At 40.6% G+C, this 26,242-nt stretch overlaps 1 protein-coding gene across 7 annotated transcripts in view; it reads right to left on the reverse strand.

Moving 5' to 3' along the window:
• Window positions 1-26,242, reverse strand: part of MYO6 (myosin VI) — a 105,238-nt gene that overhangs the window by 68,627 nt on the left and 10,369 nt on the right. For 6 of the 7 annotated variants that reach the window (XM_028722813.2, XM_028722810.2, XM_028722816.2 and 3 more), the window contains exons 2-3: window positions 6,247-6,379; window positions 1,082-1,151 (exon numbers count right to left, since the gene is read on the reverse strand). In XM_028722813.2, coding sequence (XP_028578646.1) covers window positions 1,082-1,151; window positions 6,247-6,363 — 187 coding nt within the window. In that variant the 5' untranslated portion in view covers window positions 6,364-6,379. Of the gene's footprint in view, window positions 1-1,081; window positions 1,152-6,246; window positions 6,382-26,242 lie in introns of all 7 variants that reach the window. The other variant, XM_028722811.2, reaches the window with a different exon arrangement.

The raw sequence follows: 26,242 nt of genomic DNA on the forward strand, positions 1-26,242 counted from the left end.
ATGGAGGGTTGGAGGGAGGTCTGAAGGTTCGAGAGAACCTTGTTCTTTTTCTGTTTCTTTTCTGTGTGTATAATCTTTATGTAAAACTAATTTTAAAAATATTATTTAAAAAAATGGAAACATACCTACAGGAATAAACCTTACTTTTTGAATGGCTGTAGTACAGGCCATAATGAGTACAATGAGAGCCAGGAAGCAGCAACAGCACTCTGCTAGAAAACCACCCTAAACCCACATTTTGTGCTCTTGCACAAAAAGCTAGTAATAAGTCTTTCAGCAGACTTTCTTCAATCATAGGCGGAAAGGAGCAGCTCGAAATGAAATGTTAGCTGCCCATTTGTTCTCCAGGGATATATTGGGATAGCTTTCATTCTTTCCCCATACTATCTAACATCTAAACAAGCCAGTAAAGGGCAACACAGCTGCAGTTCAGATCAAGGTCTGTGTTGCTTTATTCTATTTGTTATATTTCTGATTCAGTGAGCTATACATCACAAAAATGTGTTCCCTCTCTGAAAAGTAAACCAGGGTGAACAGAGTTCATGGATTCGCGCATGCAGTATCCCCACGCCCCACACTTTCTATGTGCAGAAGGCTGAATCCAAATTCCAACCTCCACAAATACAAAGGCTGCTTCCGCCTGCAGTGTTGATCCAGTAGAGAGATCCTGCTGGCAAGAGGTGGGAGAGAGGGGTCTTTTGCCAATTCCCTCTCTGTCCCCCGCACTCCCTTGCAGCCCTAAGGATCACCTTCCATGCTGTTCTGGAGGGGCTGCAAGAAGAAGAGGAAGCTATCAAAAGTAGCCTTCCTCCCTTCTGCTGGTGGGAGTATGCCTTTGGTAGATTTCCACTTCAAGGATGCTCCCACCAGTGGCAAAGCCTGGTTCTGAGCCAGAGTGATTCAAACTAGGTTTGGGGCTCAAGACCCAAATCACTCTTCCAAGCAGAGTCTGGATCACAAGACAATATGCATCCTGTCTTCGGATAACTATAGCATATGGGTTAACTGCAAAAATTAAAGATCTGAATGGGGAAATAAGTACTGCTGGCTAGCCAAGCCAGGTTTTACAACTTTCACTTACAATTATCTTCCACATCCTTCTTACTGTCTTCTTCTGCAGGAAAGACTTGGTTGATAGCAGCATGAAAGGTCTGTAATTGAAAAAGAAGGTAATGTTGGCTTCAGCTATCCATTGAGAAGATATCTGAAGAAACAATTTACATGAAAGCACTTTATTTAAAAACTGAGCTGCACGGGGGGAGAGGGGAGGTTCAGGCATACCCAGTCAGTTTTTCTGACACACAGATTTCCCCAAAATGCTAATACCATTCAAATATCAGAAATGCAGTAAAATAAATCGGGGAACACTACAGATTGAGGCTGCTGCATTTGTGTTAATGGTCATGAGTTCCAACCTAGGAAGTATGGCAAACATACGGCAGTACGTGGCTTAGTCCCATCTAGATTGGATTATTGCAAAGCTCTCTACTGGGGCTTCATCTGAAGAGTCTTTGGAAACCTCAGTTGAGCCAGTGTGCATCTGCAAGGATGTTGGAGATGACTGACCATTAGTCCATATTACCGTCCCTTGTCCTCCCCAAGTTAGGCAAACCAAGGTATCTTTCTTTGATTTCAAACATCCTGGATGTTTCACTTAATTGAGCAGCAAAACTGTTATATTTTGCCTACATCTACACTTGACTATCCAATTTGTGATGTTGCAGGTTGGGTTAATAAAGACTTTAAATGTAATTCAGCCTTCAGAAACATTCCAGTTAAAACAAACTGCAAACATGCACCACCATATCAAATATTTTGTCGACTGTGGGTTACCCACCTGACAACGACAGAACTGCTAATAGTAACACTTGGTAGACCCCAAACCCTTCTACTCATACACAAGGTTTTTGAAACTGCCCTTCTCTAGAGCAAGCCCACAACACCTCTGGAAGTCCTCCCACAAGGACCTCAGCATGGCACCCCATGGGTGCTAGAAGCTGCTACAAGAAGGACTAGTGTCCTCTTCCCTTTGTGCAAATTGTACACATTCCATCAAAGAGAAGAGAGGTGGGAAGTTTATGTGGGTGACATTCTATGCAAACTTGCAATTGGTTGAAATGCAACCAATTTATTTTAAACAAGCAATTACACGTCAATGCAGACATTAAAATAAACATATGGTTCTGCTGAGATCAAAAGAGGATTAGTTTTGTCAAGAAGAAAGCAGACGGCAGAGGGGGATAAAGAGCTCGTGCTAAGTAAGACATATAGACAGTCATAATATACTAGATCCCTTAGCATACTTTTTAAACACATTTCCTAGATTACACATGTATATTTGCAGTGCTTGAGCATGTGTTTTTACTTCTGTGTATCAACTGTCCCTCTCAGCTTTACTGAAAATCGTTTTCAGACACCTCACATCTGAGATTCTTTGAAAAATGATTCTTAAAAAGACATTAGAATTAAAATAAATTATAAATAAAGGGCATCACTGTCATCCACTTAAAAAGTGATATCCAAATAAAAATGTTTCACAAGGCTTCACAAGTTGACTTTCAGCACAATTCAGTAAAATTTAGCTATGACCAAGTCCCATTAAAATAAATGGGATTTAAGCTATGAAGGAATGTCCGATTCCATCCCATTATCAGAGATCTCTTGATTTCAAAAAACATACCCCTTATCTGCAATGCTGGTCGGGATTCAGCCAACATGTTAATCACATTAATTTTCATGGAGAAAAATGAAGTTTAATTTAATGTAATATCAAAATACCATGTGACATTTATATAGCATTTCCATATTTTCAAGCTGCTTCACTTACATTATCTTGCAGAAATCCTTACAATAACCCCATAAGGTAGATTAGTATTATTTACCTGCAGAAGCAGGACTAAGACCAAGAGAATGGCTTGCCTCAGGAGACCTAGTGAACTCACGGTCCTACATGAACTCACAGACACAAAATGGTTCTGAGTCTGGACTGCTCTGGTCTAATTCAAGTGAGGAAAAAGTGTATTAACAGCTAAATAAGGCTCAAATGTGGACAAGCCCATGTCTCATGGCAACACCTTCTGGAAGCCTGCATTTACTGAGAAAGAAATTGGACATATTTACAACACCCTCAACATTTTCTTGAGACAAAATGAGAGTACCCCCTAAACATTTATTTAGAATAAAGCACTGATTATGCCTGAGGAAAACCCACCAACTTCCTTCTCACCGGACTTCTTCCTTAGGCAATATACCTAGCTTCCCTGGTAGAAGGAAGCCTGTGGCTTCACCTCTTGACCTACAACTAGAATTTCCACCAACCATCAATGCGTTATTATTTGTTTTGCAGTCTTACATTCCAAATTTAGATATACAAAGGGTAAAAATAAATAAACCTACAACCTATTGATTTTCTGTACATTGTTTACCTATGCCTCATGGATTCTTTGTGAGTCACGCAACAGGAACAGTTGCTTTTTTAAAAAAACTGCTACAAAATAGCAACCTTTTCAAAATAATAACCATATTTATTAATAGCATTACTAACTTCAGGGAACTCTAGACATTATTTTAACCTCTGGCCCTCCAGATGTTGCAAAATTACAGCTATCATCTGCCCCAGCAAGTGTGGTCAATGGACAGAGCTGATGGGAGTTGTAGTTCGACAACTTTTGGAAGGCCCAAGATACTTCTAGTTGTATGACTGCAGCTGAAAATGGCAGCTAACTATCTAGCTTCCCCAAGTAACATCTAGTACAATTTGCCTTGTGTTACAATGTCACAACTTCCCATGTTTTGCACCACCAAGAAACGATGGAAGGTGAGGGAAATCCATATTGTGGTGTCACAATATGAAGTAAGCTGCACCAGGCATTGAGTCAGATTCAAACTTAGTTAGTAAACTTTGGTCCTAATGTAATCAATCGGACTTAAAACATGGCTAACTTGATCCACTGGTTTCAATTAAGCCTAAGTATGGTGCAGGACACAAATACTTTGCTAGAGTGCCTTTGCCAGTGTGCCCCACCCAAGAGGCTCGGCTGCTGTCACCACCACTCCATAATGATACCTCACTTATGGAGCTCCTTCCCATTGGACGTACAACTGGATCTCTCCATATTGTCTTTTAAGAAACTTTTAAAGTTGCATTTATTTACTTGGGCTTTTGGAGGAAGTTGAGGTATTAGGGCTCTTTTGACTCCTTGACAGTGTCTTCTGAGGTCACTTAATTTTAATGTTAAATTTAAGGACATTTTAATGTATACTGTAGTTCTGTTGTCTGTTTTATATTATGATGCACACTGCTCTGCAGTCTTCAGATAAAAGGAGGTCAGCAAATAAACTAGCAATAATTTATATTACTACTAATACTGCTAATATTACTACCACCATTAGTAGTTGGTCTGGACCCAATCCATTATGGGAGAGGAGTGAGCAGAAGCATGACCACGGTTTTCAGTGTCTATTACAGATTTACATCAGTCTAGTTCAGCCTGTAATCTATCCAGAAATAAAGTAGCCCCAGATCCCAGATATATTCTGTACATAAATTGGTATGAAACACGACATTTGCCAAGTATTCTTACAGAGACAATTAGCCATATGAGTAACAATTTCACCGAACAAGTATCTCTTACAAACTAAAATTAAATACATCGTGACAGCTTAAGTCTTGTTAATAGATCCATCTTAGCTTTAACATTGAACGAAGTTACCGTATCAATTTAAGTGACAGCGATAACAGAGGTGTAACCCTTCCGGTTTTCTGTGGCCTACATCCACTTTGCCTCTGAAGAGGTGCTGAACCTTAAACAGACACATCGAAATCATTGCTATGACATTTCTCAATGAGCCTCTTACAGCCGCTGCCTCACAATCCAGCAGACTCTCAAGTATTATTGTCTCCCATGAATGGTGCTTAAACATGCTGAAAAATACCAACAATTGCTCATACAGCAGCGATTAATCTCAATTTTATCAAAGACGTATCCACAATGATTTTATAATGGATAATTTAAGACAGCTCACCTACATTTTAGGTTCCCTCAGCTAGAGAGCTACATAGATTCATAGAATTGTAGAGCTGGAAGAGATCCTGACACTATAAAGTACTGCTCTTCCAGAAAATATAGGTCTTTCACTTGGGTGGGACATAAGATTGACAACAAGAATACATTCAAGATTAAGTTGCCCAAAGGTGCATTATAGTAACACTTCGTGGCTGCTTGTTATATCTCATAAAAGACAGAAATACAGTGGTACCTCAGGTTAAGTACTTAATTCGTTCCAGAGGTCTGTTCTTAACCTGAAACTGTTCTTAACCTGAAGCACCACTTTAGCTAATGGGGCCTCCTGCTGCTGCCACGCCGCCGGTGCACGAATTCTGCTCTCATCCTGAAGCGAAGTTCTTAACCTGAAGCACTATTTCTGGGTTAGCAGAGTCTGTAACCTGAAGCGTACGTAACCTGAGGTACCACTGTATACCATATTGGCCTGAATAAGCCTCACTTCTTCCCCAAATTCCGACCGTGAAAAGTTAAAGTGCAGCTTATATTCACGACATTACGGTATGCAGCCAGAAGCGCAGGGCAAACAGCAGCAGAAGCGCAGCAGGAGCATGGCACCCGCCCAACACGTAGTCCCCCGTCCTCTCCCCCAAGGCCAGGAAGGGAGAGAGCAAGGAAGGGGAAAGGCCACCGGCAACACAACATGGCTCCCCCCGCCCAGTATGCAGCCAGGAGCAGCAAGGAATGGAGCGGCTTATATTCGGGTGTGGCTTATATACGGGCCAATACGGTAGGTTTTCCTGAGGAATGATCAATCACCTGAAAAAATCTGGATCTTGACCAACTCACCCAACCACAACAACTTCCAGTTTAAAACTAGGTACATGATAAGGCAGAGAACTTTGATCAGAATAGGAAATGCAGAAAAGAAAGCAATGTATTTACAAGTCCCCATATGACATAGTACACATTTCCTACTTCCGCTTTCAGAGGCCTTAACAGAACTGTGTACTTTGGAATACTCCCCCCCCCCCCAACAGCAGGCCATAACACAGATCAAGCCACTGAGTGGAGCTTCAAAGGCAGTCTGGCGCCTCAAATCATGTGTCACAGGAACCAAGCTGCAGGTATGATCAATATTCTAAATTACTTGACAAACAGCCTCACCCTCATTGCATACACCTTCTCTTCAACTAAAACAATTTCTTGAAAGGTTTGTAATCACCTTTTTGGAGATACTTACCTTGCCTTTTTGATTTAGAGGTTCAATAGTTAAGGTATCAGGGCCAATATCCACAATTAATCCCATCTGAAACCCATCAGTCGCGTGCGGAGCCCAGACAGGCTTCCCGTCCTCCATTTTGAGGAGCTATTTTCTAGAGAGAGAAGGGGGAAAAATGAAGGTAAATCAATCAACCATCCGGTAAGATTAACACTGCAGGTATATTCCAAATATTTGGAGAAGGAAAAGGTCTAGCTCAGCCACTTCTGAGGAAAAGTTATACTAACTCAAGCAGCATGTGCTGATTTCAGTTCCCCAGTTCTCCAAACACACAAAATAAAGGGATACAACTGAGCTGAGAAATATTTAACAAATATTTTTGCATTTATCGGAGCTTGAATGATGACTGGACTCCAAATCCCTGATGCTGTAGAGTTGCTAAAACTAAGGAGGTATGAATTTGATCAGTCCCCTCAGTGAGAGAGCCATGCTGCTTTAAGTAATATTTTCTGAGGAAAGGCTATGGATTGTTCTCACACTTCAAAGACTAAACTTTGTTCCATTTAGCAGTGTAGATCCTATGTCTTTTAAATGTTCCAGTGCTTGGGGTTTTGTTTTGTTTTTTAGTTCCTGTTTACTTGACTTTCAACACATGTGGGCATTACACCCACAACTTTCTCAGTTCTCTTCTCAGGAACTGGAGATAGGAGGATAACAACCACAACGCTAATTCCACAATAAGACAGATGGAAGACAGATAGAAAGTGTGAATATTATATTAAAAACCCAATACATTAGGCAGGAGTTATTAAGGTGCAAAAGGTTGAGAATGAAATCCCTAACAGTCTAGTAGAAAAAGTCATGATGAATACCAAGAGTGGGCTTCTGGTCCAATAGCAATACTTCAGTTTGTCTCTTGAACGAAGCAACTGAAAGAAGCAGTTGGTACATAAAATGGATCTCTTTTATTTAAGCATGGTTCTATAAATTTCTAACTATGTATAGCATTGCATTGCATCATATCATATCCATTTTGGATCAAGATTACACAGCTTAAAATTAATCTAATACTCTTGGTAAGCGATTTGTCAACTCACATCCACACTATTAAATACAAATCGTCCTGCAGTAAGCTTCCATTGGTAATTAAATACACCCAAATCTCTGCTTAACAAGCAACCTTATTTTCTTGTCCCTTTATTACTGATTTATTATTTCAGATCTACATAAGGACTCAGGCCAAGAGATCCTAAGCATCTATGACAGAAAAACAGGTATCATATTTATGCATCTAAACTATTTAGTATGCTGATCCAAAACATATTTTATGATGGTAATAAAAAAAGTTCCGTCTACTTAGAACTTCCCCTTCACAAACGCTGCTGAAATTTATGTAACACAGCAAGTGAATATTGGTGGGCCTTTTCCGGTGTTTGATGTTTCTCATTCTATATGTCAAATTTGCAAAGCCGAGGTTTTATTGGTAAGTTCAGCGACTCTCATCGAGAGAGAGAGAGAGAGAGAGCTCCATTCTTCAGAATGAAAAAATGTATACAAGTTATAAGGAAACACCGCAATGTAGATGGGCAAGGTTGCCTCAAGAGGCATTCAGGTTGTTTCTGAAGTGCTTCACTTCTTTGATTTGTTCCTCCAAATCTAAAAGGCAAATTGGGATTTCACAAGAGAATTTTCCAAAAAGTAAAACCAACAGAAAAAGGAAATAAACAGCATTCACTCTTTCACCACACACGCCGAGAATTGTGCGCTTCCCAGTTGCCTCTTGGGAGACTCTTACTGAGGTTTCAAAGGAGCAGCTGTAACATGGGGGGGAAATGTCTCAACGTTCCATTGCGCACACAGCTCTTGTACAGAAACATGACCTTAAATTCAAGGAGTTTGCAATGAACTTCTATCCTGGCAATCCTCAAACTGTTGTGTTTAGACAAATTTCAACAAATTTTAAAAGAAAAAGACTTTTTTGTATTGCTATGGAAGCAACTAATTTATTTACTTAAAATGTGCATTTAAATTTTGGGTATTAAATTAGAATAATAAAAAAGAGGGGACACCTTGTATGCAATCTAACCTGGCGCCTCGCTTGATGCAGGAGAGAGAGATCATATTACATATATGTATACTAAGCACACATACAACTGTTTTCATATATAGCATTGTTTTCAAATGTTTGTAATTTTTGTATATGGAATTGTTTCAAATTGATTTATATGTGGACCTGTTTTTAACTGCTTCTACATCTTTATGGCTTTACGGCTGTAATTGTTCATTTGACTAATAAGTGCATTTTATTGCCCAGGGACTTTATGGGAAAGGCCAAGTAATGTTTAGGGGTACTCTCATTTTGACTCAAAGAAAATCACCATTTTATAGTTCGAATTGGGGGAAATAAATACAGTAAATGGACAAAAGTACAAAGATTCACAAAATGTTTAGAGGTATGCGTACCCCTGCATCCCCCCCCCCCGAAAAAAGCACTGTATATACCCACAAATGTACATATTCACATAAAGGCAGAGAATTCTGAACAGGGTGTTGACAGACTACCACATGGAGAATACATGCACTGAGTGGCCAATCCCAACTTTTGGATTACATGACTGACACTGCCCATGCCTTCATGTGAATATGCCACAGTCTTTTAACTCCACTGTATTTAAACTGTTTTTGGATCTTGCCCCTCTTCCCCCCCCCCTCAATGGTTGTTTCATTCTTCTGATTCCCAGCTGTGGCAACTTCTGTGTCACTCAAAAACAAAACCCTATTGTAAGATTTGTGTGTGCGATGAAACGTTGTGACACAATAAATCAGTTAGAAAATATTCTGCCACAAAGTGCCAGTCATCAGTCATAAAAGCACCTCGATTACCTCAAAGTAGTTTCCTTCCTTTTATTTTTTATTAACCTGCAGCAGTGCACAAATGTAGACACTATCGCTAGGCAATAATGGTGTGAGCTACATTGGACAGGAAGGGCTCACGTATCCTTCCTTTAAAAAGGCCTGTCAAACAAGCAGATTTTTCACTCCTACGTGTGAGGAAAGAGCCATAACAGGCACTGAAATCATACTGAGGTGATAGGAGTCAAGCTCAGCTTGATCAGAGACATTCCCACAAGAGTGGCGACAGTCGACAGCAGTCCCTCAACAACAGAGGTGGAAAGGGAATAAGGCTGTATTTGCTTCTAGAGGAAGGAAATCCTGTCAAATAGCAAAAGCATTCTCCTGTGAGGCAGCTGCCTCAAGCAACGCATGTTAGACAGTATCTTACTGACAAGATACCTCCCCTCATTTAATTGAATTTTGCATTCTGGTTTTTACCACAGAGGACAAGGGTGCTACCATATGCGTTTTCTTCATCTCAGGCATTAGAATGGGCTTGGGCTGGTCCTACTGGGCTGAGGTGAACAGGAATATAGGCAGAACTGGGAGAAACACGTGCCCAAATGTTACCATGGTTTGAACATGGCCGCTGCATCGAAGGAGCCATAGAGCTGCATCAAGTCGTAACTGCCACAGCCTCTGGGAAGAGGCTTCAAGAACTGTGATCTCCGGTGCTCTGGAGTTGTCTATAAATTTGGAATCCAAAAGCCATTCTACACATTCCCTTGCTCCAGTTCAGAAGGTGGCTTAGAGATGATTGAAAAGAAGGTGCAACGTCAGGGCTCACATGTGGTCTTCCCCTCTCCTCTTTTGCCCATGTGGACAGGAAAAGAGCCAAAGCTGGATTAAACCAATTACCCTTACATATGAATTGGGAGAAAGGATAGTGGAGCACACAAGCCCAAGGCTCATCGTAGGTCATTCAAATCATCTAAATGTGGAACATGTGGCCCTCCAGATGTTGCTGAGCTACCACCTCCACCATCCCTGATCATTAGGCGTGCTTGCTGAGGCTGACAGAAGTTGGAATCCAACAACATCTGGAGGGCCACAGGTGCCAGACCCAAGCCACAGAATGCAGTAGTGGAATTCTGCCTTATTTCAGAATGCTGATGGGTTGTGTATGATTATTTTTAAATGTTTGTCCAATCAGAAAGAAGTACTCTGCATATAACCAATATATGGGGAGGGGGAAGATTAGAACAGTCCTCTCCCTGCTAACTTATTACATGCACAGTTGTTGTTTTTTAAAAAAAAAATAGAAGAGCAGTAACACACACAAACACAAACACAAACACACACAAAATGAATCTCTGCATACACAGTTTGGCACTCTACCATCTCATTCTGCATTACATAAAGTTCAAAACAGCTCTGGATTTTTGTATGGGCATTTCCCCCAACTCAAGGGGAAAATAATATGGAATGTATAGAATCCCTGCTTCCAGACCACAAAAAAACCCCAGAGATGCCTGCAAATGCTTTCAATCCGTAAATGGCCTTATTAATCGCAAGGACAGAAGAAAGACTTCAGCTTTTGCCAGCAAAACTAAAGCTTGCAGAACCTTAAGTATTAAACATGAGCAAAATGAAAGTTTGTGGCTCTACACTGTGAAGTCAAGTCCAGTTTATGTTAACTTGGAAGCCTTCAGCTACATTCCAAGCAGTTCACAACACCCGATTATCCTGGTCATGTGTGCTGAGCAACATAGAGCAAATCCTTTTGAACAACATCTGTATTCAGTCAGACCTGGCCGGTGGCCATATTTATTTCTTTATTTAGAACTGTACAAATCAGATATAAGCCACATTTTCTGTAGGTTGAAATATATTCAATTCCTTCTTAACTTTGGGCTCCACTTTTTATCCAACCTCCAAGCATCCAGTAGCCACAGTAGCTCCAAGGTTACGACAGAGGTCAAGAAGCAAGTTTTTACCACTAACTAGGTGCCTATGAGAAGTTAACTGGCTCCTAAATTTTGCACACACTAAAAATCCAATGCTATGAATGGTAATGGCTCTTTAGAATATTGAAAGTGTATTGGATCTAAAGAGGCCATGACTTTCACTAGCCCCTGATTTATTTTTAGCATACGGTACTTGGAGAACAACATTCATTTCGGACAACCACAAAAACCAAAGGAACATTGTTACCAGGGCACACACTGCCATTTCTCCAGATGTTCAAGTAGGCTGCACAAGCAAGCTACCCTGAAATTAAAATGTATAATCTCTTAACCACCAGGCCTACAATAAAAGGTCAGTCAGTTGTCTGAGGAAGTAGCCACTTCTTAAATTCCAGTTCCACAAAGTAGGAACTTCAGATCTTGAATTCATTTGTTTACTCAAGAGACTCCTTTTTTCCATTGACAAAACAGACTATTTCTTTCCCTGATGCCACATTTGTGTCCAACAATTGAGCTATTATACACTACTGAAATTAAACCAGGGCGTTTGCAATGGTTTCTTATTTACTATCAATTCAACCTAATGTGAGGATATTTTTGTTTGCACCTCAAACTGTGCCTTTACACACAGTAGAGTCATAAGCCTTTATTTTATGAGTTTACAGAGCTCTGTTACAGGGCTGCTATACATCTGGAATTTCCCTGACACAGCTGGGATTTGTCCATCGAAAATGGCGTCCAGGTGGAATGTTTGAAAAGCGGGCGTATGGCAGCCCATACAGGAAGTGTGGTTCTTGTGGTGTGTGTTGTTGTTTTTTTGAGATTTCCCTAACAAATAGGTTTAAAACGTCATGGGGGGGGGGGGAGAGATTTTTATTTTATTTTTTTTAAAAAAGCAAAGCTCAACAACTTTTGTGTCCGGATTTTTACGTTTTGAAATATGGTAACCATATCTTTTACGATATAGAACTTTTCAACTACTGGAACCTATACTGTTTCCTTAATTTGTTTTTAATAAATTAATAAAGGGGCCTGTGATTCTTTTTTAAAAAACTGCACTGCTGCCAATTAATGTGTCTAATTTTGTTTTGAACTGTATTGTACTTTTATGATATCTTGTATGGGGTGTGTCCCTAATGGTAACCTATGATTAACTTTATAAATTTATTTATAAAACAAATATCAAACATAATTCAGTATTAAGCATGTGCCACAATACTGTGGTACAAATATACATCTATCATAAGCATATTTCAGTTTTGATTAGTTATTCATAACTTCCGGCAAACACTATTATTTTGGACGTATTTCACTACTGATCGTTTTAGATGCTATTCTATGCAAGCATCTGCCCTCCAGATGTTCCCATGCCCATCAGCCGCAGCCAACATGGCCAATGGTCAGAGCTGATGGTAGTCTAGAAACATCAGGAAAGTCACAGGTTCTCCATCCCCATTTTATACCTTGATAATTCCAACACGTGTAAATATCTGAATCACTGAAAATGGCATTGCACGTGTGCCCTCTGATCAGCAACTCAGTGAGAAACAGCCAACAAACAGGCAGCTATCTAAAACCTGAGTGAACCAGTCAAATTTCTTTGGGCCTGTTAATTAAGAATAGTGTACTGTATAGCATTATCCTTTGAGAATGAATTCCACATGTAATTGCATATTATATGAAAAGTATACCTTTTCACTGCTTCAAACATTTATCCTGTCAAAACAGGATAACATCCCTTAGATGTTCTTGGGCTGGAAAATAGCCTGCACCTCAGATAAAGGCATTATGGTTTGGTTTTGGTTTTATTTAAAAACGTTTCTAAACAACTTAAGATCTTTAAAACCTCTAAGCGGTGTACACTTTGAACAATATAAATAAAGTATCCATTAAAACAGAAATACAGCCAAAATCAATAAAACAATATGAAAGCACAGAAAAGCAAATAAAACAGATTTGGGAGTTTCATACACATAAATCAGGGTCCAATTTTATGGGTGACAGGAAATCCGGGCAAAAAGTAAGTCTTTACAAGATGTCTGAAGCAACTGTTTCACATATCGCAGGGGGAAGGACATTCCACAAAACAGGGGAAACAGCAGAACATGCCTGTCCCCCAGATTATCGAAGTGAACTTGAAGGTCTACACAGGGGTCGTTGGTCTTTCAGGCAACCTGATCCTAAGTTGTTCAGGGCTTTAACATGGCTTGCAGCTTATTGGCAGCCAATGTTGTTGCCCTGGCACAGGTGTAACATGTGAGAGCTCAAGTGTTTCGCTCAACACCCTGGCTGCAGCTTCCAGACCAATCCTAAAGGCAAGCCCCACATGGAGTGCATTACAGTTGTCCAATTTTAAGATTACAATGACTAAGCTATCCCTAGCCAGGAAAGGGCATAGTTGGCACACCAACCTAAGCTGGTAATAGGTGCTCCTCACCACAGAGGACACCTGAGCTTTCAATGGCTGAGATGGACCTAGGAACACCACCAAACTATACACCTGTTCTTTCGGAAGAAGTGGACCCCAGTCCAGAACTGAATCCTATGTCTATTATATCCAGAGCTAGCAGAAATAAGAGGCAGTTATAGATTTGATGCTGATGAACTGTCAGGGCGTGGGTGGGTAGAAGCCCTGAAAACAATATGTGATTATTTACTTCCGTACATTCTCTCATTGTATCTTACACTGTCTTTGTACTGGCATATTCAATCAAATATTGACCCTTCATATATTATTTAGCCATGCACAGTTTCATGACTTACGTTATTGTTTCTGTTTTTAGTAGGGTGTCTTGGATTATCCTAAGACTTGAGCAATCCTACTGCAAGTAATAAGTGATTTCTGTTGTGGCTGCAATTTCTAGCTCTAATATCAAACATTTATTAAAAGAGCACTAAATTATTTATCTAATGCTGCTGACTTGGTCTATCAAATGGTCTAAGGAGAGGAGAGTGGGGGATATAATGGGAGCTGAAAGGCGATTTGATCAGCAGCATAGTTTTAAATTAAGCTGAAATTTTATTTTTATTTTCATTTCTATACCGCTTTGTATTTTTAGGGGGGGGTCTCAAAGCGGTTTATGATCTACTTTAAAACATCAAATAAAACAATCCAGAATAGAACACTGCTGAAGAAAGTCAAGTATACTATGGCATAAAAGAGTAAATTGTAAAAATCCTTTATAGATCCCATGGGCTGCAACCATGTAGAAATTTGTGCTTGGGAATCAACTGATCTACAGTACATGCACAAACTTACCTTGGCTCTTATAAACACTTCATTCCATAATTCCGTCCATTCACTATGTTGGCTTGGACTGATGGGAGCTAGAGTTCAAAAACATCTGCAGGGCATCACATCGGCTATCGCCCGAGTGACAGTACAGTGGTACCTCTAGATGCGAACGGGATCCGTTCCAGAGCCCCGTTCGCATCTAGAAGCAAACGTAACCAGCGATGGCACGTCTGTGCACGCACACGTCGCTTTTCACTGCTTCTGCGCATGACGTCATTTTGAGCGTCTGTGCATGCGCAAGCGGCAAAACCCGGAAGTAACGTGCTTCGTTACTTCTGGGTTGCCACTGAGCGCAACTCGAACGCGCTTATCCCAAAACACATTCAACCCGAGGTATGACTGTACAACTCATACCCTCTTCTTTCTATTTATCTTCCCACAGCTAAAAGAATTTTTGTATAATGAACAGGAAGAGGTTACAAATCTTTCCAAGAGTGAAATCATAGCAATGCATTCCCATTGGAAATTGGCGCTTGCTTGCACATCCGTTTGGTGACGCTACAAGCAGTAATTTCATGACATCAAGAGGATTCATTCCTGCACATAAATCTCAGCAAATTGCAGCCTTTGCCATCTGAACATTTTTTTAATGCTCTACTGCATCCAGTATGCTACATTTGCCTTTTTTCTTTTTGCCACTGTAGCACATGAGTGCTACAGATAGCTTATTAGATAGCTTTGGGTTCCTAGGTAGCAGATCTAACCAAAAAGCAAAGGTTATCATTAGTGCCTAAATCCATCACAATATACACTCTTCCACAAGATTTCACTATCTTTCTGTTACTCCATCTTAACCTACATAAGCTTGCCACTCCTGCTATGAATTAAAAATACCTTCCAGTGTGATGCCATCTACAAATCTCACCAACCATATCACTATTTTTACCAAAGGTCACCTGTTAAAATACTGAATACATGGAATGAAGGACTGATCCCAGAAAAGTCTCTTCACATAATAACTTTTGGATTATGTCAGGCAGTTCCTCACCTATTTGAGAAACCAGGATAAAGCTCATTGAAGCCCATGGGTTGGGCATTCATGAAGAAATCTGCCAGTCTCAAAGCCTAATCAGACACAAAGACTTTGAATAATAGAACTGTACCAATAACAGCCCCAGTGGCAGCATATAGTTTCCTCCCAAACAGGTATAGACTTGACCTGGTAGATAATAAATGGTAATGCAAAAAGTAAACACAGACACTCTGGCCTATAACAGAAGTTCCAAAATCCACTTTACCGGAATACCTTTATTAGGCTGGCTAAAATGTCACCACAGGGTGCAAGCTTTCAAGTTCTCCGGAACTCGTCCATCACAGTCTGCATCTATTCAGCTCCCTAACACAGAATGGAGGAAGAGGCACAAAGGATTCAAATGGGTAAAAAATAAAAAGCTCTTGGCTTTAAGTAATGGAATGATCACATACAGAAAATTCTGCTATGCATATTCAGATCTCATATGGTAGATGACTGGTCAACCAGCCATCTCAAGACACTGTCGCTCCAACAACTTCCAACTATAAAGAGCTTCATCTCTTCAGCAGCCCAGCCTGTGACCCAGTTTTAAGTGTTCGCTTCACCACATTCTTACGGAAAGTGTTGCTCTTCACTAACTACGTTATGAAGCGAAAGTCACCACATGACTTGCAGCCCATCATGCAGCAAGTTTGCCTGTCTCCAATTTATGTCAGCAACAGGCAGAGGACAGAATTCCATTTTAAACCTTGGCACTGGGGAGGGCAGGGAAACACTTGTGCCAACACTTTACCCCATGGTAAAAGTTGAGCGTAGACATGGCTGCATACACACCAAACATCTAAAGCACATGACTTCCCCCAGAGAATTCCATGCTGGGAATTGAAGCTATGTGATGGGTAAACTCCAGTTCCAAGAATTCTTTACAGGAAGTCATGTGTTCTAAATGCTTTTTTCCGGGGGGGGGGGGGGCAGGGCTACGCATACCCCTAAACATTTTGTGAATCTAAGTTTCAATATTTCAATATGAGTAGGAAAACGAGAGTTACCCCTAAACATTTTGGGATATGCCATAACCACAGCTAAGTCAACACAGCTTCCTGGGCTAACACTAGCATTAGCAACATAATCATTAGCGCAGTAAATGCATGAGCTTGCTTACAATAGTGGCATGTTTCGTAGGTGTTGTCTTGCAGGTGTGACAGTGGCCTTTAGAGAGCAGCTTACAGGAAAGAGGTTGCATCACCCATGCGATTAGGAATACTGCTTGTTAAATGACTTCGCACTTTTCTGGCGAGCTCACAATGAGGACTACATTTAGAAGCAGCAAATTAGGATTTGCGCACACATACAAACCTATAGTTACCGGTGACTTACTTCCCCTCCCTTGCCGGTTTAATGAAAAGATTAACAAAGCAAACACAAAAGTGTGCTCATATAAATGCTCGATTTCTGTTTTTAAAAAGGAGGCAATGGAGCTGGAAAAGTACCCTTGGAACAAAATGCCCTCATCTCCTAATCCCCGACGTGTGCTGAAATTATTTGGAGATGAGGGAATTGCACTCTTCACCTGCTCAGAGGCACTTTCATCTATTTTCACTTCACATGAGCAAGAGGAGCCCACATTGGCCAAATTATGCCCTATGGACTGTCATTTGGCAGTGACACGGAAACGAACTTTTTCTGCTTTTGCCCCTGCCCTTTGGAATGTTCTTCCTCCTGCTATATGGGAATGCTTCTTCCATTGCTTGTTTTATGTGTCTTTTAAAGACCTAGTTCTTTGTCCAAGTTTTCCCTGACCACTAAATTTAGTTATTGAAGCTGGATCCTGCATTTGGTCGTTCTGACTTGAATTTTATCTGCCGTTATAGATAATGGCAACCCAGCCAGATGGGTAGAGTATCAATAATAAAAGTATTTAAATTTTTAAAAAATTATTATTATTATAGTGATGTTGGGGTTAATTGCTTTATGTTATTGTTTTTATATACTGAGCTTTTCACATCACTTAAAAGAATGTTTTCCTTAATATTAAGCTGGTTACAAATGTTCTTAATACTTTAGCGCTGAGCACCGGCACCAAATACACATACTAAGGCAAAAGGAAAAGGAAATTAAGTTCTGGCAAGACGGAAAGGAAACTAAGTTCTGCATCTACACACAATTTTTGCAGAATGTGTTCAGTTGAGAGCATCGTAATGGCTATGGTGAAAATCTTTTTTCTTTTTTTAAGGCGGGAGGGAAGAGACACCCCAAACTAAAAAGATAGCAGTTGGCCTTGACAGCTAAATATTCAAGGAAATAAGTGGGAGGCTGGGTGTTTTCTACACGGAGGAGGAGAAGAAAATGGAGGGGGCATGACAGTAGCGTCCAAATATGTATATATAGAAGGATGTCAAAAGTTTCCAGGTGCCATATGGAACAATTAGCAAGGGCCCTACACAGGGCAGCCATAACATGACTCAGACCATCTCCATGACACCTACATTCCATTCAATGTCACACAGCAGAGGCTGGAAACTTCAAGGCCGCTTTCCCTTCTGGTTAAAAGCCACGTGCCAATAGCAAGAAGAGAAGCAAGAGGCATTATCAGAGTTCATGGACACCATTCCAGCCAGGCAAAAACGCTCAGGGTGTGAAGTGAGGATTGTGGCCTGGGGAAAATTCCAAGGGCCAGACAGAGAGGGCTGAAGGGGCACATTTGTCCCAGGGACATGAGGTCCCAATACCCATTACAGTGGTACCTCAGGTTAAGTACTTAATTCGTTCCGGAGGTCTGTTCTTAACCTGAAACTGTTCTTAACCCAAAGCACCACTTTAGCTAATGAGGCCTCCTGCTGCTGCCACACCGCCAGAGCTCGATTTCTGTTCTTATCCTGAAGCAAAGTTCTTAACCTGAAGCACTATTTCTGGGTTAGCAGAGTGTGTAACCTGAAGCGTATGTAACCTGAAGCATATGTAACCTGAGGTACCACTGTATACAACTATTCCACACCCACAGAAATCCATGCCGCCTCATGGTTGGTGAGTTAAAGATTATTGCAGAAAGAGACTGCAGGAAGCCGCTGTAATTCCTGTCAGTGACCAACCTTTTGGCAGGCTTTCACAAATTTCAGCTGGGAGGAAGAACCAGTCATTATTGGTGTCACCATGGACTTTGCTTCCCTAGACTCCACTTGCACACACACAAGACTTGGGAATCCCGCCTTGTACTTCTGAGACTCTCCAAACCCCAGTGTGAGGTGAGAAACTGAACCCCTCTTCCTCTGTTACCCCAGATATCCTGGGAGTGTGCAAATAACTTAGAACAGAAGCAGAGACTCTGCTATCGAGAACAAAATAAGACCTCTTGTGCGTCTGAGTTCTCTGTGATGTATAAAGAGCCTACAGAAGAGAAAGGGACTCTCATTTTGTGTGATCAACCAAGAACTGTGGTCACCACTAGTCATCTGCAAAACCCCTGGCAAGCTGGTAGCCGAGGGACAGTTGTTTATTTAAAGTGTACATTAGACTGTGTCTAGAACAAAATGGAAAAAAGATTGCTTTAAAAATAAGCGTGGTGTGTAAACATTTTTAATTATTCCACTGCTGTCCCTTATCAGGACAACCCAATTAATTGCTGCTTTTATGCTTTCCCCTAGAGTAAAACAGTGGCTCTAGAACCTTTCTCCAAAACATAATTAGATCAACTGCTGTCAGCCACCGCAGCATCTCTGTGTTTTGTTATTTGCTGCATTTAAACCTATTATCTTGTTAATCCATTAGGGAGGAGAATAAAGCCAAAATAATTCTTAAATGTGCTTCAAACAAACTTAAATGGCTTATACTTGTTAAACTGGAACCTTCTGTGGCTGTAAGAGCACATTCACAATGGCCAGGAATGACAGCAACTGTAGTCCATAATTTATAGATGACACCCCATTGGTTATCCCTCATCTGGAGGGCTAGGGCAGCCAAGAAGTCACTCCAATATTTCATTCAAACTTTTAAAGCTATCTTCTACAAGGGATTCTCTTTTATACAACAAACCTTATGAAAATATGACAAATACACTGCTGGGAAAGGGAGTCAGGTCCAACACTTACTATAAACTTTATGTGCATTTGCACACTGTTACCTTATTATATATAAAATTTTGATCTGCATGGATGTTGTTTGAAACACTAAGCTCCTAAACATTCAATTCTTGGAGGAGGTTGCAATCTCAGAAGACAAATCACCACCCAAGCCAAAGCTCGTATCCACATTCAAACTTTCAATTTTCTTACATTTGCTGAGCAAAACTCTCTTCACTATCACTCTGAGAATACACAGCTATTCCCAACATGACATTCTAAGAAGATGACTTACATCCTGCAATAATTACAAGTCGTTCATGATAGGCAACAAGACGCAGATCAATTCAGACAGTCTAGTCCCACTTACACCAGAAAACCAAAACAAAGCTATTAACGTAAGTAAGGATCACCCATTGACACCATAATAATGGGCCTAGAGCTTCCACCCACTCTTCATTGTGACTCAAATTACCTCTGAGTGGCCACACCCTTTATTAAAAGTAAAGACAGATCAAAGGGTAGTGAGACAATTATTTGTAACTCATGGATCTATTAAAGAAGTCATTTCCAAGGTATTCATTTGATGCTTATCAACAGTCACCCCAGGAGACAAGCTGCCCTGACATACAGCTTGTCTACCACTATCAGTCTTGCTCGACATTGTGGAATCTACAATATACAGCCACCAAGAAGCATTGGATGTGTTCCAGGATGCACAAGGTAGCCCAATGCCAGGGACCGTCTGGACGCTGAGGAGTGGTGGCTGGGTACGAGTGGGAACCGGGAGAAGGGGTGTTGTCTTGGAAGAAGGAATCAGTGATCTGGGGAAGCCTGTAGCAGCCAGGAGATGAGTCAGAAGCAGGAGAAGCTGCAGGTTTGGAGAGTGAAGAACAAGTGCAGGAGTTTGGAGAGATAGGTCAGCCTGGTATAGAGTCTAGGGCTTCCATGCCACCTCCTCCTCCTGCCCCCACCTCTCCTGCTCCACTGTCTCCCAAGACCATAGAGGACTGAAGAGGGAGGAGCAGAAACAGGTTACATGCAGGTATAGTCTTCGCCTGCTTGCGTGCAGCTTGGGTGGGGGAAGATATAGAAGCTGAGGTTGTTTGGAGGGGTTCTCTGTTGCTGCATCTGCCTCATTGGGTGCACACCTAGGAGTAGCTGAAAGACAGGGGACTGATGGACCTGCCTTTTCCTAACTTGTAAGTGTGCTTTTATAAAGAGTTGATTCCTCACTTTGGACATTCCTTGCCTGGCAGTGCCGTGTCAGGCATGGTCAAGGCTCCATGAGAACTAGATGCATGCCCTGGAACATTCAACAACACACAAGAACTACAGAGCAGCTAAACTGACATGGAAGAGGCACTCTGAAGGTAGAAAGTAAAGAAATTGTTGTATTATCTGAACAGTCCATACAGCTTGGAACCCACATTTTATTTTCTTTCTAGCACTTCTCCCAAATGGTTCCCAACAGCCAAACAGCAAAATAAAGCATTTTTTTAAAAGTTGCTATATTCACTTAGTAACACAAAATGTAGATAGATCACTTCCAACTACGACATTATTTCATTTCTTTTCAATGGGAGTGCTACAGGGTGTTCTGAGTTATTCTAGTTTCAAAGTCATTAACAGGTGCTATTTAACTCGCCTTACAACTGGGCATGCCCAGGAAGCATACCTCTTGCATGAAAGTAACTTGACGAGTCAGGGATTTGCAAATTAATCAGAACAGCCAATCACTCTGAACCAAACTGGGTAGATTTTAATATGTAGGCATTTCTCGACAACAAGATTTAGTAATGAAAGGAGTTATTACTAAAAATGGTTGTCTACTAAGGAAGCCCAAGTATACATTGCACTGCAAAGTTTCTGCCCATACTCTTGCACAACCTTCCTCAAACAAGTACTTTCCAGATGCTTCTGGATTTGAATTCTCATCAGCCCCAGCCAGCATGACCAATGGTCAGGACTGATCAGTTGTGAGTCCAGAACTTCTGGAGGGTACTCAGGTGTGGGAGTCTGCTTCACTGCTTTTCTTCATTTACAGAAAAGTGAATTCATTCTTATAATTTAAAAACCACTGTATATTAGCCATCAGACACTCAGAATGGGAAACATAAGTCAATGATCCAGCACATTCTCACAAGCTACAGTGATAGACTGGCATTGCCAATACCACTGCCTCAAATGTATTAAGCATAAATATTTAGGACTTGGTTGCTGAGTGACCATTTCAAATAAAACGTTATTACTGTTTTTATAAGTAATATAAATATATATATTCAGGGATTTAATCCTATCCAAAAGGATCATATGGTTACACAATCACTTCAGTGACCAGAAGACTATTCTTATTTTACACATTTGATAAAGATCACACAAAGTCATAACAGGACAAACTGTTTTTAATTAAGTTTGTCATTCAAAAAGTACAAACAAATGTTTGTTAAAAAATAATAATAATGCATGGGCATTCTCTCAATGCTGCTTTTGTCCAAGAAGAACAGACAGTTCTTTCTCACACAGTACACAAATAAGAATATTTATATATCAACATATTAAAACAATGTTTTAAATACAACGGCTAAGATCCAAAGAACTACATTAGGTGTGCTCAGCGATCTGGGCATGCTCAATGGGATTTTTTAAATATATTCACCTCTCCTTTGAACAGTAGATCCCCCCACACACTATATTACAAATGGCTTTTAAGAGTTTTTTTTCAATTTCAGAAGAGCTTTGCCATGTGTCCAAGGGCAGCTCTTCAAAAGGCAAAGTACAAGGCTCATTTGACTGTGGGGAAGTAGTTGTCCAGTATCCCAAAAAGCACACAATATATTTTTACATAGCTTACTGAGCCAATGTACTTTCTCCTCTTTGAATCAGTCTTCCAATGACAGCCTAGAACTGTACCTCCCAGATGTTTTGGACTACAACTCCCATCATCCCCAGTCATTGGCCATGCTGTAGTAATACATTGGGGAAAGCTAGTCTAGAGGGATTGACAAACTAATCCAGTGTATCTCAATAAACATTTCGACATAGGTTACATTCAGTAAAAGGTCTCAAATACAAGCTTTTCAGAAAACATCATATTCACAGTAGCAAAGAACACTAAAGGGAGCATAAAGCTGGTTCTCTGTCAAATTCAATATTTATTTGGATTTTATGAGTATGGCATGGTTTTCCTCATCACATTTGAATTGGTCCTTTGTCCAAGTTGCTCAAAGCAGAGTTCATTTAACTTTATTCTTGGATTCACCCTGTGGGTTAATTTAAGTAATACACTATGTGGCACTGGGCAAATAAAGTAATATCAGGCAATGTACATTTGTGACTCTTTCCAATCAAAATCCTACGAGTGAACACATCTCACAAATACAAGCTGTTCATTTAAAAGCAATAATGAATATTAGTCTTAACGTTATGACAGTCCACATGAAGGATGGGAAAGCAGCTAATCGCAGCAGCCATTTACATGGAATGACCTCAAAGAACAGAAGTTTCCAGTTTCAACCTCACCTGTGCTAAGGGGCTTTAGGCAAGCTACTTTCACAGCATCTGCAATATGAGGGGATATTAATATAGACAGAGTTGTTGTAAGGAATGCAACAATATAATGCATGTGAAGTTCTGTAAACACTTGAAAATCCTATAAAAATGTTAGTCCGTGGATTTCAAAGCGTTTACCATGAGTATGATTAAATGTTAGAGATCACCTTTTATTTCCACTGAAACATGCTTAGGGCCCAGCCACAAATTTTCATTTAGATTCCACAAAGCCAAAGAAAAGTGTATTTGGGATTGTGGTTTTTCTCTTCTCTCTCTCTCTCTCTTTCTCCAAGTTGTAGTTTCTAGGTGTATTTTTCCTCTGCCACCATGGGGATCCGTTTTCTGCCTCAAAGAACCTACTTTTTCAGTAATGTTGACTAATATATTCAACACTGTATGCAATTCAAATTAGTTCTCTCACCAGAGACAGATTTATCCTGAGAGATTAGTTGTGCCAAAACAAACAGGAAAAGTCCCTGGATAGTCTTCACTCTTCAATATCATGCTACCCTACCATAAACAGAACTCAAGAACACAGATGATTCTTCCACAACTTTTGTACTATTGAAATTTTATCCTTGTAAAAGCCTACTTGCTATTCTTTTAAGCATTCCATGCTTAAAATGCAAAGGAGATTTCCATTTATTTCCAGCAGATGGACTAAAACGGCTTAAGGTTTTCATCTGCCTCTTAGGATCTCCTAGTCCTATTAGTCTGTTTTCATTAAAAATTTACCAGGCTGAAATATTGTGTTTCTGCCTTTGAGGCCATTAGAGGAAACCAAGTACATGCTCTACCTGACTGAGAAAGAAGAGCTACAGGGTAAAGCTAGGTAAGCCACAAAATGTCCTTAGCAAATATACTTATTCGGCAGACGTATGGGAAGAATTGCTTATAGAACTGGTGTCGAAACTGGTTTTATTCTGGCAAATTATGTGCAAAAACAGAAGAAGAAATCTATTAGTATCAGTATTGTTATTTTCTAAATTTGTATACTGCCTTCATCCGAAGGTCACAGGGTGGTTCACAACATAAAAATACAAAACGAGACCCAAAAAGGTCTAATAAAACAAAACAAAAACAAACCAATAATCTGAGAGCAGACCATCCTAATAGGCCCCCCACCTCTGCAGAGGCTGTAAGGTGCTGAAAGCCTAAACCTCAAAAGGAAGTGATCTGGCCAAGACAAGGGACTAATTCCCCCACATTCAGATCACCCTCTTCCTGCCCAGTTGGGGGGAAAAAACAAGGCCCAGAGTGTGGTTTGCCACATCCATTGGGCCACTGATGTTGAAAAAGCCCCTTGGTCATTATGGCAGCCACGAAGTTCTGAGCCACCCCAGAGCCAGTAGCCTCGGCAGAGATGTTGAAACCAGCATTCTGGGAATCTTCAACACTGCCTCCGAGAGCATCTCTGTCAGTGAGGCGGGTGTTAAACCAGCAGAATCCCTAATCTGTCCCAATTGCCCAATGCCAGGAACACACACTCTAGATCCCATCTCAGTTGGGACAGAGAGCCTGGAGAAAGAGATGGAATCTCTATAGACTACAGCAACTCCCCCTCCCTGACTCTCAAGTCTGCCCCAATGCAGCACCAAGCACCCAGGTGGGCACAACTCAGAGCTGAGCAACAGCAGCTGCAGAACCAAGGGCTGGCTGATAAGGACAACCACGATTCCCCAGGAACCACAATTCCCTAGCCTGACCCACCTCAACACCATACTTCCCTTTGCCCAGAGCCATTGCGATTAGTCTCACCCCTGCTCCCCTAGCTCTTCCCTTTCCATGCATATCTTACATCCCTTAATTTAAAAAAAACAAGAACTGCTAGGTAGAATTACATTTATACATCATTTAAAACTAAAGAAATAAGACTAAACATGTTCCATTCTAAAGCAGCTGACAATTTTACCCACTCGGCCTTCTTGATAAAGATATAAGTAAAAGATGAGGGTTGCCACTTCAAAACAAGCTGCTTTTCCTTGAATGTGTCCTTGAGACGCGACATTCTGCATGAAGCACTTTTAACTAAATGCTTTTCTATGCCAACTGTACTCACATCTACTTATCTCAAACAGGAAGTAGAATCGCATACAGAGAGTAGAGGCAAATGGTCATCGTATATCTGCTTCTGATATTTATGCAAAACTCATTTAAATGAAACCTATTCCTGCACATTACAGTGGTACCTCGGGTTAAGAACTTAATTAGTTCCAGAGGTCCGTTCTTAACCTTAAACTGTTCTTAACCTGAAGCACCACTTTAGCTAAAGGGACCTCCTGCTGCTGCCGCGCCGCTGATGCACGATTTCTGTTCTCATCCTGAAGCAAAGTTCTTAACCTGAAGCACTATTTCTGGGTTAGCGGAGTCTGTAACCTGAAGCGTCTGTAACTTGAAGTGTCTGTAGCCCATGGTACCACTGTATTTTTAAATCTAAGTATGCTTCACAGCAGCACCTGCAAGACTGGAGAAGCCATCTCCTGGTTCTCAGGTCAATGAGTAAAGCACACCCTTTTTTTAGAGTTTACCGCATAACCAGCAAGCAACTGTTCCCCTCCCACTTCCATGAAGGAGTAAGGCTTGAAATACACCAAGATCCAAAAAGGCAACTGTTGGTTTGCAAGATTTGGGAATACCCCTCCCTTTTGTCATTGTGCTTGTTGCCTATTGGTGCTGCCCTCCTACATTACTTGAGGTGTACCACAAAACTGACTCATTTTCTTTGAAGGAGTATACAGAGAAGTGCAAAAAGAAAGAAAAAATAACCTAACCAACAGAGACTTCTCCTGTCCCCATATAAACACTTCACAGAAAAATAGGGGTGGGGGATGAAACACAAGTTTATACCACATACAACTTATTTTAGTTATTTTTCATACCACCCTTCAGTTCAATAACTCCTAGGCTGGTTTACAATAAAAATAATTCGGGGGGGGGGGGGGAATAGTTCCAAAGATGTACAAGTATGTGAGTAATGATGAGCGAAATTTCAGAAGTCAGAGAGAACAAAATGAGGATGCCCAAGAACCACCGGCAAAACTACAAAACAGTAATGATTCCTACACATTACCGAGGTGGGGGCACCTCTGTTCCACTCATACCTTAATGCAAACTTACAAAATTTGCTCTTCTCAAACGAATATGTGAACAGGTCTTTGAAACCGAAATTTTAACTCCTCTGAATTTTGCGATGAAGTTCTCCAGCCAAATCATGCATACAGAAATGCATGCATTTGTAAGAAGTGCTTGAAAAATAATGTCTGAAAATGATATACAAACATGGATTTTATTAGGGTGTGTGTAAATTTCCATGCAAACTTTTTTCATGAAAAACTTTGCA

This window comes from Podarcis muralis, chromosome 3 (genome assembly GCF_964188315.1).
Source record: "Podarcis muralis chromosome 3, rPodMur119.hap1.1, whole genome shotgun sequence".
NCBI classification, from domain to species: Eukaryota; Metazoa; Chordata; class Lepidosauria; order Squamata; family Lacertidae; genus Podarcis; species Podarcis muralis.